This window comes from Macrotis lagotis, chromosome 4 (genome assembly GCF_037893015.1).
Source record: "Macrotis lagotis isolate mMagLag1 chromosome 4, bilby.v1.9.chrom.fasta, whole genome shotgun sequence".
Taxonomy (NCBI): Eukaryota; Metazoa; Chordata; class Mammalia; order Peramelemorphia; family Peramelidae; genus Macrotis; species Macrotis lagotis.
The window spans coordinates 203,469,345-203,483,149 of NC_133661.1; the positions used below are offsets into that span (position 1 = coordinate 203,469,345).

The 13,805-nt window shown below is 38.9% G+C and overlaps 1 protein-coding gene across 4 annotated transcripts in view; it reads left to right on the forward strand.

Annotated features, from left to right (window-relative positions):
- Positions 1–13,805, forward strand: part of STARD9 (StAR related lipid transfer domain containing 9) — a 152,830-nt gene that overhangs the window by 108,925 nt on the left and 30,100 nt on the right. For all 4 annotated transcript variants that reach the window (XM_074235193.1, XM_074235196.1, XM_074235194.1 and 1 more), the window contains 4 exons: positions 6,975–7,026; positions 7,559–7,696; positions 9,828–9,910; positions 10,076–10,188. In XM_074235193.1, coding sequence (XP_074091294.1) covers positions 6,975–7,026; positions 7,559–7,696; positions 9,828–9,910; positions 10,076–10,188 — 386 coding nt within the window. The remainder of the gene's footprint in view (positions 1–6,974; positions 7,027–7,558; positions 7,697–9,827; positions 9,911–10,075; positions 10,189–13,805) is intronic.

Genomic DNA, 13,805 nt, shown 5'->3' on the forward strand with positions numbered 1-13,805 from the left:
AAAAGGGACTCGACCTTCCTGCCATGTCCATTGGTCCCAGTTGTGCAAAAATTCAATCATTTTTAAAACCCATAACAATACTTGAGATATTTAAGGATAGACTGCCAGGCCGAGACTCTGGAAGACTCTTCTTTGTGAGTTCAAATCTGACCTCGGACACTTACTAGCTGTGTGATCCTGGGCAAGTCACTGAACCTTGTTTACCTTAGTTTCCTCATTTGATAAACTGGAGAATAAAATGGTAAACCACTCCAGTGTCTTTGATAAGAAAACCCCAAATGTGGTCATGAAATCAGACACTACTGAAAAAAGATTCACATCTTCATTCTTGCCTCCAAATCATCTCCAAGTTAAATGTCTCATACTCTTTTGGCGCATATGTTTCAGTGGCATGCTTCCAAGTCCTCTCCTGGAGGTGTGTATGTTGGGGGAGGGGAGGAGTCATGCTGGTCATACAGCATGCAGATGGAATTCTAATATGTTCATATTCCTTTTAAAATGTGTCATTCAAGACTAGACACAATGATCTGACTAGGGCAGAGTTCAGCAGGACTACTGTAATGTTCCTCTGGCTAAACATGAGACAGGGTGTCCCAAAAGGCTTAGTGCAGTTAAATTTTGACTCAGACTTTTGAAACACCCTATACATTTGTAGTAGTATAAAAAATCATATGGCATTCTATTCTTTTTTTTTTAGGTTTTTGCAAGACAATGGGGTTAAGTGGCTTGCCCAAGGCCACACAGCTAGGTAATTATTAAGTGTTTGGGACCGGATTTGAACTCAGGTACTCCTGACCACAGGGCCGGTGCTCTTTTCACTATGCCACCTAGCCACCCCTTGGCATTCTATTCTAATCCAATCAAGTAAACATTTATTTGGCATCTGTCATGGTTTAGGTACCAGTGCTAAGCACTGAATATGCAATTAATAAAAAAGAAGTCCTTTCCCTCACAGAACTTACAACCTAATTGGGGGGAAACAGCACATAAAAATAAGCAGGGAAGAGGGGAGAAGGGGGGGAGGAAGAAGGCAAGAGACCAGAGGGCATCTTGTTTTGTGGAGTTGAAAGCAGGCAGATATTCACATGAAGAGCAAAGAATCCCACAGTCCATTGAATGTCCATATTAAGATACGTCACATTGGCTTGTACCCCTTTATCCAGCCTGACAAGATCTTTTGAGATACTAATTGTACCATTCAGTAGCAGCACTATGTTCCCCCCCCGTTCTTCATTTCTAAATAGAGATTATTTAATATATAATTTATTATAAATATATACACTATAGAATATTCAATAATAAAATAGATTTGAAGATCATCATCAAGTCAAATATCCCTCGTTTATAGAGAAAAGAACCAAGAGCCAGGGTCCAGAAGAGTTCAGTCCAGCACAAAATTGGTCACTTCTGTCCATTCTGCTTAGTCTGGGTTTCTTCCAGTCATCCTGAAAGAACTCATTTATTTTCTGTGAGGATCAAATAAGATAATATTTGTAAAGAGCTTACCATAGAGGCTGGTATGTAGTAGACAATAAATATGTTCATTCTTTTTTATTCCTCTTTTATACAGCCAAACTTCCCTGCTTTACCACAAATCCAGTACTTAGTTTCATTATGGTTTCCTCGTTCTTTTAAAAGGAACAGCCAGAGAGGGCATCCCATTAATGGATTCCTTATCTTATTTTTCCCTGGTTACATGCAAAAACAAGTTTCAACATTCATTTTTTATTTTTTTATTTTTTTTAACATTTGACATTTTATTGTTTTCCAATTATATACATAGTAATATGTACTTATCATTTTTTGTAAGGTTTTTGAATTTTATAATTTTTCACCCCCTTCCTTCCCCCCCAGAAGGCTGTCTGATAGTCTCTACATTGTTTCCATGCTATACATTGATGAAAATTGAACAAAATTCACTTTTTAAAAAAAAATTTGTTTTTCCAACTACATGCAATGATAGTTTTCACTAATCATTTTTTTTACAAGGTTTTGAGTTTTACATTTTTCATCTTCCTCCCTCTCCCTGCCAGAAAGCAGTCTGATATTGGTTTTACATTTATAATGATGCTAAACTTAGATCTATATTGACCATGTTGTGAGAGAAGAATCAGATCCAACAGAAGAAAAACATTAGAGAGAACAAAAGGACATATAATACATAATTCAGCTTTTAAAAATTGAAGATAAGAAGCTATGGTATTCATTTACCATCTCTCTGGATACAGATGGTATTTTCCATCACAAGTCTTTGAAAAATTGTCTTTGATTATTGTACTGCTGAAATGAACAAGTCCATCATGGTTGATCATCGCCCCTTTTTGTAGTTAGTGTATATAATGTTCTTCTGGTTCTCCTCATTTCATTCAGTGTCAGTTCTTGCAAGACTTTCCAGGTTTTTCTGAAATCTTATCCCTTATGATTTCTTACAGAACAATAGTACTCCATCAAACACACACACACGTACATGTACCACATACATAAACCACCATATACATATATCCCCAATCGATGGGCATTGCCCCAATTTTCAATTGTTTGTCACTACAAAAAGAGCTGCTATGAATATTTCTGTATACTACATTCACTTTTAAAGCCTTGAGTTCCCATATGAAGCTTCTCTTTTATTAGGACAATTAGAATGAGCATATATAGACAAGACATAGGAGGGAGCTGAATATGAAGGTATCATATATTATAAATATGGAATTAAGTTATTTAATGGATTAAGTTATTTCATATAAAAGAGGCAAGAAAAAAACTTTTTCAATGGAGTAGAAGGGGGAATGAGTGAGCCTTCACTTTTATTGGAAGTGGCTCAGAGAGGAAATAACATACACACTCTATTGAGTACAGAAATCTATTTTACCTTAGAGGAAATAGGAGAAGAAAGAAATGGGAGAAAGGGGACAGGGGGAGGGAAGGGGAGGGGGTGTAAGTGATAGAAGATCATGGGAGAGGGTAGTCAGATACAACACACTTTTGTGGAGGGACAGGGTGAAAGGAGAGAGAGAGAGAGAGAGAGAGAGAGAGAGAGAGAGAGAGAGAGAGAGAGAGAGAGATAACAGAATAAATGGGAGTCGGGAGGAATAGGATGGAAAGAAATACAGCTAACAATACTAACTGTGGGGAAAAATTTTTTTAAGGAATTTCTCTGATGGACTAATGATTAGAATGCAATCCATGCCAAAGACAGAGCTGATGGTATCTGAATACAGACTGAAGCATACTTTTTTTTCTCTCACTTTATTTTTTCTTGAGCTTTCTCTACTTTATTGGGGGGGGTATGTTGATTTATACAACAAGACCATTATAGTAATGTGAAAATAAATAAATTTGAAGCTTTGAGTCCTATTAATGGATTCCTAATGCTATCATTGTCCCTGAAGAAATAAATCACATTCCCCTAGCTGACATGTACAAAGAGCTGAGCAAAGCCTCTGATTTCAGTATAGAATCTCAGAGATATCTCATCCCAGAGAGGGTTTTTAAGAAGCTAACTTTCTGGCATCTGGGAATTTGACTGTCCTGGCTTTATACTTTCCTTGAACTAAGGTCTGAGGTACAATCAATATGTAATTCCTCCCTCCACCCCACCTTTCCCCACCCCCTCACCACATTTTCTTGGAGGTAAAGTAGAAAGAGGGTTGCCCTTAGCATCACCAAGTCACTTTTGGGGGACTTGTTTTATGTTTTATGCTTTAAATTCTTTTCCCTCTCATGAGTTTTCCCCCCATTTGTTCTTATTCCTTAACAACATAACTAATATGGAAACATGTTTAACATAGTTATACATGTATAACCTATATGAGATTACTTGCTGTCAAGGGATAGGGGAGGGATGAGAGGGAGGAAGAAAAATATGGAACTCAAAATCTTATAAAAAATGAATGTTGAAAAATATCTTTACATGTAATTGGAAAAATAAAGGGAAAAAAGATTACATTTTAAAAAATAGTATTTTAATTTTTTCCAATTACATGTGAAGACAATTTTTTCACTTTTTTCTTAGGTTTTTGCAAGGCAAATGGGGTTTAGTGGCTTGCCCAAGGCCACACAGCTAGGTAATTATTAAGTGTCTGAGACTGGATTTGAACTCAGGTACTCCTGACTCCAGGGCCAGTGCTCTGTCCATTGCGCCACCTAGCCGCCCCAATTTTTTCACTTTTAAATAAAATTTTGAGTTCCAGATTTTCTTCCTACATCCCCTCTCCCTCCCTAAGATGGTATGCTATATGTGTGCAATAATTTAAAGCAAAACTCCCTATTAGTGAGACTATAAATTGCAGGGAAGGTGCCAAACTGCATTAGTAGAGGGAGTTTCTCACCAAAGAAGAAATTTCATATCAGTGAAATTCCCACAGTGCCTCCTCATTCAGTCAGAATCACAAAGAAAGGGCTACCACAGATGTAGTGGGTTAGAGATTAAATGAGGGGGTTTTTCAGGTGTTTGAAGCAGAAGAGTCTGCCTTCCATTTTATTTTGGTCCTTGATAATTGTTGTCCCCCAAGAAGGCAGGAAGTAATATGAAAACTGTGTAGAAATATAGGTAGAATGTTATAGGATGAATAAAAGTATCTGGATGCTTTAAAGGAGGCTAGGATGACCTTGTCTGAATATATTCCAATTAGTTCAGGAACCTCTCAAGGGATTTTCTATAGAATTGAGGGGGTTGAGTTTTTCTTAAACTTTTTATATGTTGCACATTTCTTGTTCTTGTACAATGGAAGGCTTGGAGTCATAGGTGGGTTTTAGGTCTGGCTCTGCCCCAATACTCCTTTGGTTTTAGGCAAGGCATTTAATCTCCATGTGTCAGTTTCCTCATCTGTAAAATAGACTTTTCAACGAAGTTGTGAGAGGGGTAGATCTGATGAAATGTCCCTGTGATCATTCCTATGTGAATACTTATGGAAGCAATCTGTGAATGTATCCATGCTCCACCTTTGGAACCAGCATCCTAATATATTGGACTGATGAAGCTCACTCAGTTTCCCAGGGTCTCATTCCATTTCTTTACCTGATGGTTGGCTTGTGGTCCTGATGGCAACCTAGGAGCTGACAGGGGAGCAGATATACACTTCAGCTTGAAGGAAGGCAGAGATCCCAGCATCCCTTGTTTATAAAATCTCCTCTCTGGCCTCACTGAGCTATACAAACCCTGTACAGGAGGTCATTCCAGATGCCTTTTCTCCTTGCAGGAAATCTTTCTTTTAGCATGTTTTGTATTTGTATCTCTCAACACATCCAAAGAACTGTGTTGCTGTTCATGGATGCAGAGACCTTCTCCTGGAACCAGACCTCATTCTGCTTTGAGGTTTTTCAGCCTTGCGTATATTAGTTCCCCTTACTCTTTCTTAAATGTTTTTCATTTTTAATTTGTGGAATAAAAAAGAATTTCTATTACATTGTGGAATTAAAAAAAATGAAACTAGCACAATGGAACTACAAATCTATTATGTACAACTTGCTATTTTTTAAATACATAATAAATTTGTGTTAAAAATATATAAAAATTAGGTTTTTTCCTTTTTTCTCACCCCCCCCCAAGAGTTTGTCTAACAACAATACCTAATGTTGATTCCTTGGACAGAATAGTCAAAAGCTATATTCAGGTTCTTTTCAGAAACCCTATGATTGTATTGTTGCATCCTGGGAAAAAAAGCCAGAATGGACTCAAAGCTTTACTTAAATTTTTTAATTTTATTTTTAGTGATATTTTTAAAAGGCCAAGTTCATATATTTTCATCCCTGACTCACTTCCCATCCCATCAATTCAATGAGCCATCCCTTAAAACAAGGATTTAAAAAGGAAAAAGACAAGAGGAAGGTCAGTCCCAACACATGTTGACTCTGCAGGCACATCTCCAGTCAAAGGAGACAGGTGTATTTTTTCAACATAAGATTTCATAAAGATTACAGTGTTCACAAATGAATTTTTAAAAATTTAAACAAAAATCAAGTGAAAGGCAGCTGGGGATCTTGTGCACTCTAGCTTTCCCAATAATACGGTACTTGGTACATACTAACTCCTGTCTTTCCCTCTTTCTCACTCTTCCTCTCTTCTCATTCTAGATGATGCTTTTTCTTTTCTTTTTCTTCACCCTCTTTTTAGACTGTTAAGCTTCATGTGAGCAGTGAGAAGGTAATAATCCAGTGATTTCTATTTTCATGAAATGTTTTTCTCTAAACTATGACTTAATTGAAGCAGAGACAGGGCATCTTTAGTCCCCTACCTCTCAGGAAGAATGGGGCACATTTCCACTTGTCTTTGGAGCTGGAAGTTTGATGAATGATATAACTATGGCTCTAGCCCCTCTCACTAGATGCATGACTCCTTTGAGCTTTCCAAAAAAAGTGAACAGATCATTTTCCAAGTTTCCCACTGGAAAATGAAAAACTCATCTTCTACAGGCTTGCAGTGTAGGCATATGAGGAAATTATCACCATCTGTCAGGGGTGATATATCCTGGGGTGTTTAGAGATCAGTTTTATTTATTTTTAAAATCAATGACATAAGCAAGGAAAAAAAATTGCACATTCACACTAAATTCCCACCAGACTCCACAGGAACAGTGTCTTGTGGGAGGTTTTGTCCCCTGTTCCTGTCTGGTCTCATGGGACTGAGGCCTGGAGCTGGGTGGGCACGGGCAGATCTCTGGGCCATTTTGGTAACTACCAGGCTTCTGGCTCCACCACCACCATGGAAAGACTGCTTTGACCTGATTCGGCTTCCCCCCATATCCTGGGGTGTTTAGAAAGAACCCGAACAGCTCTGTATTTGACTTGAGGGTCTCTTCTTGGTTTCTGAATAAGTAGATGCCAAAGAGAAAGATGGTAGTGCTGGTTGGGGTGAATAGGAGATGTCCATGAAAGTTTCAGGTGATTCTAGGCCACATAGATTTTGCTTCAGAGGCAGAATGGTCTGCATCTTTTTTTTCCCTATCTTTAAGATAACTTTTATTATATCTTTTTAGGAAGGGACAACGAAAATAGGAAGGATTGACTCTGACAGAGAGCAGGATATAGGTAAGTGAGAGAGGATCATCAGTGTAATCTTCTGTGCCTTCAGAGTGGTGCAAAGGTTCCAGCTTCCTGTGTTTGATGGATTCCTCCATGTGGAACCTGAGGATGCTCTGAGGGAAGGGACCTTCTGGGGGGAACTCAGCTGTTATGGCCACTATGTTGGTATCTTCTGCTTAGCTTTTTCTTTTGTTTCAAGAGAAGGTTCTATTGACTGGGAGAAGGGAAAGAGGAATGATGAAGATGGGAGAAAGCATCCATAAAACTTTGTGCTTAAAAAGCACTCTTTGGAATACCTGGGAGCCAGTTTGCTTATTCCTATTTCTGCTAGTTGAGATTTGGTTTTGAGTCAGCATGGTTGGGAGTGGACCCAAAGTAGAAACAATTTCTAGACCTCAAAGGAAGACTGGAGTCTCTCTTCTATCTGTGGCCCTCTTGCTTTGAGGTTTTCCAAGGTCAGGCTTAGATTTTCTCATGGAAAGTGTGAATTGCCCTATAAAGTGACTCCATGCCCCATTGTGACTAGCATTTTCCTCAGTCCTTCAGGGTCAGTGGATAGAGAGAGACCATTGTACCATCACCAGTGCTCGTGGTGTGGTCACACTTCAGCCTGCACTGGGAGCCCGCTGCAGTGTCAATGGCCAAGAGGTCACCAATTCTTGTCGCTTGACACAAGGTAGGTCAGGTGGACCCTTCCTTTGCATTCTGGAAACAGGGAAATTTCGGTTCTTTGGGCTGCCATAATTGTGCATGGCTAGAAATTCTTAGTTGGAAAGCACTTTCTGGAGAATGGGAAGACCTTTTTTAAGCTTTCCAAGAGTAAAAGAAAAATCTCTTTTTGTAAACTTGACCAGAAAAGACGGTGGAACTACTGTACTGATGATGCATTTGACTAGACAAGAGGTGTCAAACTCTCCCATCTGCAAATGCTGCTCACAAGGAACCAGATCACAATGTCACTGGGGATTGCTTAACAGAATAAATAAAAATATAACTTAGATCAGCCAATCTGTGGTTTACAGGAATTTGTTCTGGTTGATATTACTTGTTGACATGACCTAGGCTTGACTATACTTGTTATAAGAGGACTTATGTGTTATGAGGGTAGGGCTGATTTTGTGGATAGTAAAAAGGATGGGGAAATGAAGAAAGCAGATAAAATTATCAAAAAATGCAGAAAATAAAAATAAATTTGGAAGGGCACATATACAGGTCAATTTTGATATAGGTCAAATTTGATAACTTTGCTTTTACAAAACTAAAATGTACATATTGGAAATCCCTGGATAATTCTTTCTTTTGACTTCCTCTGTACTTTGAAATTGTTTTTGATGATTGTTAGGTTAATGATAAAATAAAATTAAGGAAAAATGCAAAAAAAAGAGAACTCTGTCTAGTGTGAGCCTTTTTGAGATTCATCTGAATTTAGATAAACCCAAAAACTATATGAACACAATTACAAAACAAGATCTAAATAATTGGAAAGATATCAATTGCTCATTATCAGGCTAATATAATAAAAATGATATTTCTCCCTAAATTAAATTACTTATTTGGTGTCCTACCTATAAAACTACCAAAAACTATTTTACAGAACTAGAAAAAAAAATCATAAAATTCATCTAAAGCCACAAAAGGGCAAGAATATTGAGGGATTAAATGAAAAAAAATTGCAAAGGAGGGTGACTTAGTTGTACCATATCCAAAACTATTATAAAGCATATCCAAACTGTCTGATATTGGCTAAGAAACAGAGAATAGAATAGATTAGGTACAAAAGAAGCAGTAGTAAATGAATATAGAAATCTACAGTCTGATAAACCCAGGTTTATCTGGTATAATACTCCCTATTTGACAAAAACTGCTGGAAAAACTGGAAAATAAAAAGGCAGAAACTAGTCATAGACCACATTTCACACCTTATTTAGACCAAAATAAGGAAGAAATAGACACAGGATTTAGAGATTCACCTGGATTTGAAGATTTCTCCTTTGCCTGTAGGAGAGGGAATCCTGGTGGTAGAGGCCTAGAGTGGAGAGAATCAAATTTTCTCTTAGCCCCATATTTTTGGATGAATTTACTTGAATTCTTACCAGATCTCCCAAGGCATCTAGAGGTGATTGGTGGATAGAGTGCTTTTGGATATGCAGTCTGAAAGGCTGAGTTCAAATCTTGCCTCAAATGTACAATAGCTTTGTGACCCTGGATAAGTCATTTTTAACCCCTTAACTTCAGTTTCCTTATCTATTAAATGGGGATAAATAGTTGTACCAATCACCTACATTTATTGTGAAGGTCAAATAAGATAATTTTAAAGCACTTAGCAGTCATAAAATGTTATTTTTTGCTGTTGTTTTGAGGATAAATTATGAAATAACATTTGTAAACTGCTTTTGCCAACCTAGTGCTATTCTCATTTTAGCAAAGGAGGCCTTCTCTTACCAGGATGGCCCATAGTACTGTCTTTATAGGGGTCCAAAAAAAAAAAGAAAGAGAAATGATAGGGACAGCTTGATGGTGCAGTGGATAGAGCACCAGTCCTGGAGTCAGGAGGACCTGTGTTCAAATGCACCCTCAGACACTTGATACTTACTAGTTGTGTGACCTTGGGCAAGTCACTTAAACCCTATTGCTCCTCAAAAAAATCAAAACAACAAAAAAAAGGGAATAGGGGTCATTTTGAGAGAGAGACAGAGACAGGGAGAGAGAAGGGGAGGGAGGGGGGGGGGAGAGAGAGAGAGAGAGAGAGAGAGAGAGCGCTCAGTAAGGGCTCAATATTAAATCCTTTGCTTTCTTTTTTCCTAAAGGAGCTATTATAATTCTGGGGGAAACGCAGAAATTCCGTTTTGTTCACCCAGAAGAGGCTGCTACGCTACGGCAGAGGAGATTGGTAAGTCTTCTTTCTGGGTGAAGAGCATGGTGTCTTTTCCTCTGTGGCCTCCATCCCTTGGCCAATCCCCCTTGGATAAGTTCAGCTTGTCAGACACACCCTGCATTGATGGTCAGAGGCTTGGAGCAATGACCTCTTCATTTCATTTCATCTTTTTGTCCTCAGCTAGGAGAGATCTCTTCTGAGGACAGCAGTTACTCTCTGGAGTGGTTGAATTTGGATGGTGCTATCCCTGCCCACCCCCGACCGGAGATTTCCTCTGTGCTTGAGGAGGGCAGGTAGGTGAGGCCAATGGGCCCTTCTGGCGTGAAGCCGTTTTGAGCCCTGGCAGTTTTAATCCAGTGTTTTGCAATATCCTGGGAAAGAGAAAGACCAAGGTAAAAGTATAGACCTGGGCTGGTCCAGGACATTAACCATTAGGGCTCCACGACTCCCACCACCAAGAGTAGCATCCCTTTGGAAGATAAAACATGGAAAAATAAGAACAGGAAGATAAAATGAGCTCTTTCTCCAGTAGACACTCATTTTATCTTCTTGCTCTTATTTTGTTATCTCTCATCTTCCAAAGGGATGCTACTCTTGGTGGTTTCCCCTCTGGCCACTTTCTGTCAAACAAGACTTTTTTTGGCAACATCACTTTCTTTTTATCACTTGATCTGCTGGGGGAGAGGCTGGACAAATGGTGATATATGAACAGTGGAAGCTCCTGGGAAGATTGATAGGAACTTTTTTTCAGATCTCCACCAGAGCATAGAAGGAGAGCCTCTCCACAGGCTTCAATTCCCAAAATGTTAAGACTGAACTAGATAGGTTCCAAAGTCTTTCCAATCCTGAACCCATGATACTGTCATTTGGTTGCTATGGGCAAGAGAAAACAGGAAATATGAAAAACTGGAGTATGATGAAGGAACAGAGGCTTTCATAATTAGTCCCTAGTTGGTCCCCAGGTTGGGTGTCTGCCCCGGGATTCTCAGGATGTGTTGCTGAAGTCTGCTCTGGTTCCCTTTCCTTGAATGGTAGGAGTCCTTGAGTTATGAACAGTGTCTAATCCCCCTCTCCCTACCTAGTGGGTATAATTATATGGGAAAAAAATCCTTCAACAAAGTGTCAGATGTATCCTTGGGGAAGATGATATGGGGTGTGGGGCAATGAAGGGCTTTCTTCTTTGATGGTAACTTTTATGTGAGGAAAGGGGAAAGGACATTTTTTTCTTTCCCCAAACAGTCACTGATTTGGACAAAATACACAAGAATATGAAAAGAGGCCCAGCTCCATATTAGGGTCAGGATTTGGGGAAAGGGAGTGGAAAATTACTAAGTTCCTCCAATGACTGAGTGGATTGAGGTGGACAGAGAGAAACATAGACCCCCCCCCAGTCATTTATAGCTTTCTTTTCCTCTATTCCTTCAACTTATTTCAGCTTTTCATGTTTCCTTCATCCTCATAGGATGCTTGCTCTGTTTTCTTTAAGTTAAAAAAAATTGAACTTGATACCAAATAAAATGAGAATTTTCATATATATATATATATGTATATATATATATACATATATATAGTAGATTAGAAAGGATTGTGTGTAAAACTGAATATCACTACATACAGCTTTCCCTTTTAAGTCTATAATAAATTCAACAAGTAACTTCCAAAGCTGTCCGTTGTCTGTGTTTGCTTCTTGCCTTCCTTTTATATTCTTCTGTGATTTTTTTTTTTTTTTTAGTTTTTGCAAGGCAAATGGGGTTAAGTGGCTTGCCCAAGGCCACACAGCTAGGTAATTATATTAAGTGTCTGAGGTCAGATTTGAACTCAGGTACTCCTGACTCCAGGGTTAGTGCTCTATCCACTGCGCCACCTAGCTGCCCCTGTGATGGTTTTTCTTGCCTCTGAATTGAGTCTCTGCCTCTGAATTGTCTCTTCCTCTTAAAAAAAAAGTAGATATTGATTTTTTTATTATCACTGTCATTTTCCTCCTAATTTCCCTTTAGAATCTTGGGGTCTGGGGGGGATGGGAGAGATACATTCTGTCTTATCATCAGTCCACCACAGTCAGGATGTCATTAGTTTTATGAGAGTTCCCATGTTCTTTTCCTTTACATTATCCTGGCCATCCTGATAAATATGTACTTTTCACCAATTCATACAAATGTTTCTGAGTTTTTCTGTATTCATCACATTCTTCCTTTCTTCTGACACAGTAATATTCCATTACATTATGTCTAACCATTTTTTAGCCATTTTCCAATTGGGGAGGGGCAGTCCTTTGGAGCCTTGGGAGTAGATGACAAGGCAAATGGGAGAACCCAGAGCTTAATAAATGAAAAGGGACTGCGATCATGGCTACGACTCTCTTGGTGGCAGGATAGACCCACAAATGGATGGTTAGCTGAGAATTTTCCCTGAGATCTGTCCAGATCCTTAGTGGAAGGTTAGTACAAATTTATTTTTTCATGTGCTTGCTATAATACTCAACAGATCTGGTTAGTTGAGAGGTAGTTTTGTTTCCAACTCTGTTGTATGTGTGAGTGAAGTCAGTTGTCTGCAAACTCCCATTTGTCAGCCCTCCCAGATCCCCACAGAAAGCCCTCTTTCAGTCTCTTATTTCTATTGTTGAAGATGGTGATTTTCATTCTAAAGAGTGAACCTGGTTAATCCTGTGCTTTTCTGGGGAACAGTGGAGAAGAGGAGGAGGAAGAGGAAGGAGAAGAAGAGTTTCACAGAAGGGAAAACATGAGTGGAAGAGGGAAGAGAGCCTGAGGAAAAAGCTAATTAAACCCCAAGTATAAATAGATATTCAGAGAGCCTTTCTCTAATGATTTAAAAAAATAATTTCTCAAATTCATGTAAACTACTTATCTAAGAGTTGAGGAGTGATTACCTTGGCACCATGGAAAACACATCCACTGACTGCTTCTCACTTTTCTTTTTGTCTCATTGTAACCTAGATAACCCCTATCCTGCAGGTACCACCATTCAATATAGAGCATTTGGTATGTTGATTCAGTTTATTTTGATTTTTGCCTAGAAACAGATGATCACAGGTACTTTTTCCCAGATATTGGGAAAAAAATTCAACCCCAGAGTCTTAGCCTTGGAATACGTACTATGGTGGCCTAATACTTAAGAGAAATCGTAGTTTTTTGTAGTATCTGTTTCTTGCTATTCTGATAAGGCTCCATATCAGGGCATCTTGATATTTCTTTGGGAGATCCAAATACTGCTTAAAGGAAAGGTGAATGACCCAAAAACACCTCAGCCATGCTTTGTCATCCAAGGATTCAGTTAAAATAGTATCTGACTCGCAGGGATAGAAATCAGTAAATAGGATCAAGTTGCCAAGTGTGAAGATGTCCTAGGAATAGAATAGGGGTGTTGAAGTTGTCTGGAATTAGAAGTTCATGGGAGTTTAAGAGGATGAGGAATTGAGAAGCTAGCTTATCTGAAGAAAGCAGTGACTGGGGTGAAAGGGAAGGCTGTGCTCTTAATTTGAAAGGAGCAGGATTGAGTTGGTTTGTAGATGACCGCAATGAAAATCTGGACACAACTATGTGGCACAGTAGATAGAGCCACATCCCTGAGGTCAGGAGGAGCTGAATTCAAATCCAATCTCAGATAATTGACACTTACTAGCTATGTGACCCTGGGCAAGTCATTTGTTTCACCAAAAACTAAACAAAACACACACACACACACACCCACACACACACCACACAATGATGGTGCCAAAGGCAGACTCAGAAAGTGGAAATGGGAGACCAGAGTTTACCTACTGGTATTTCACTTCATCAAGTTTGGAGAGAAACGGTATCCGGTCTTAGAAGCTGTTGGGGTGGGAGAAAGTAGTGACTGTCACTTTGCTATTGCTATTTTATCCCTGTTAATTCATAAAGTGTCCCCAGGC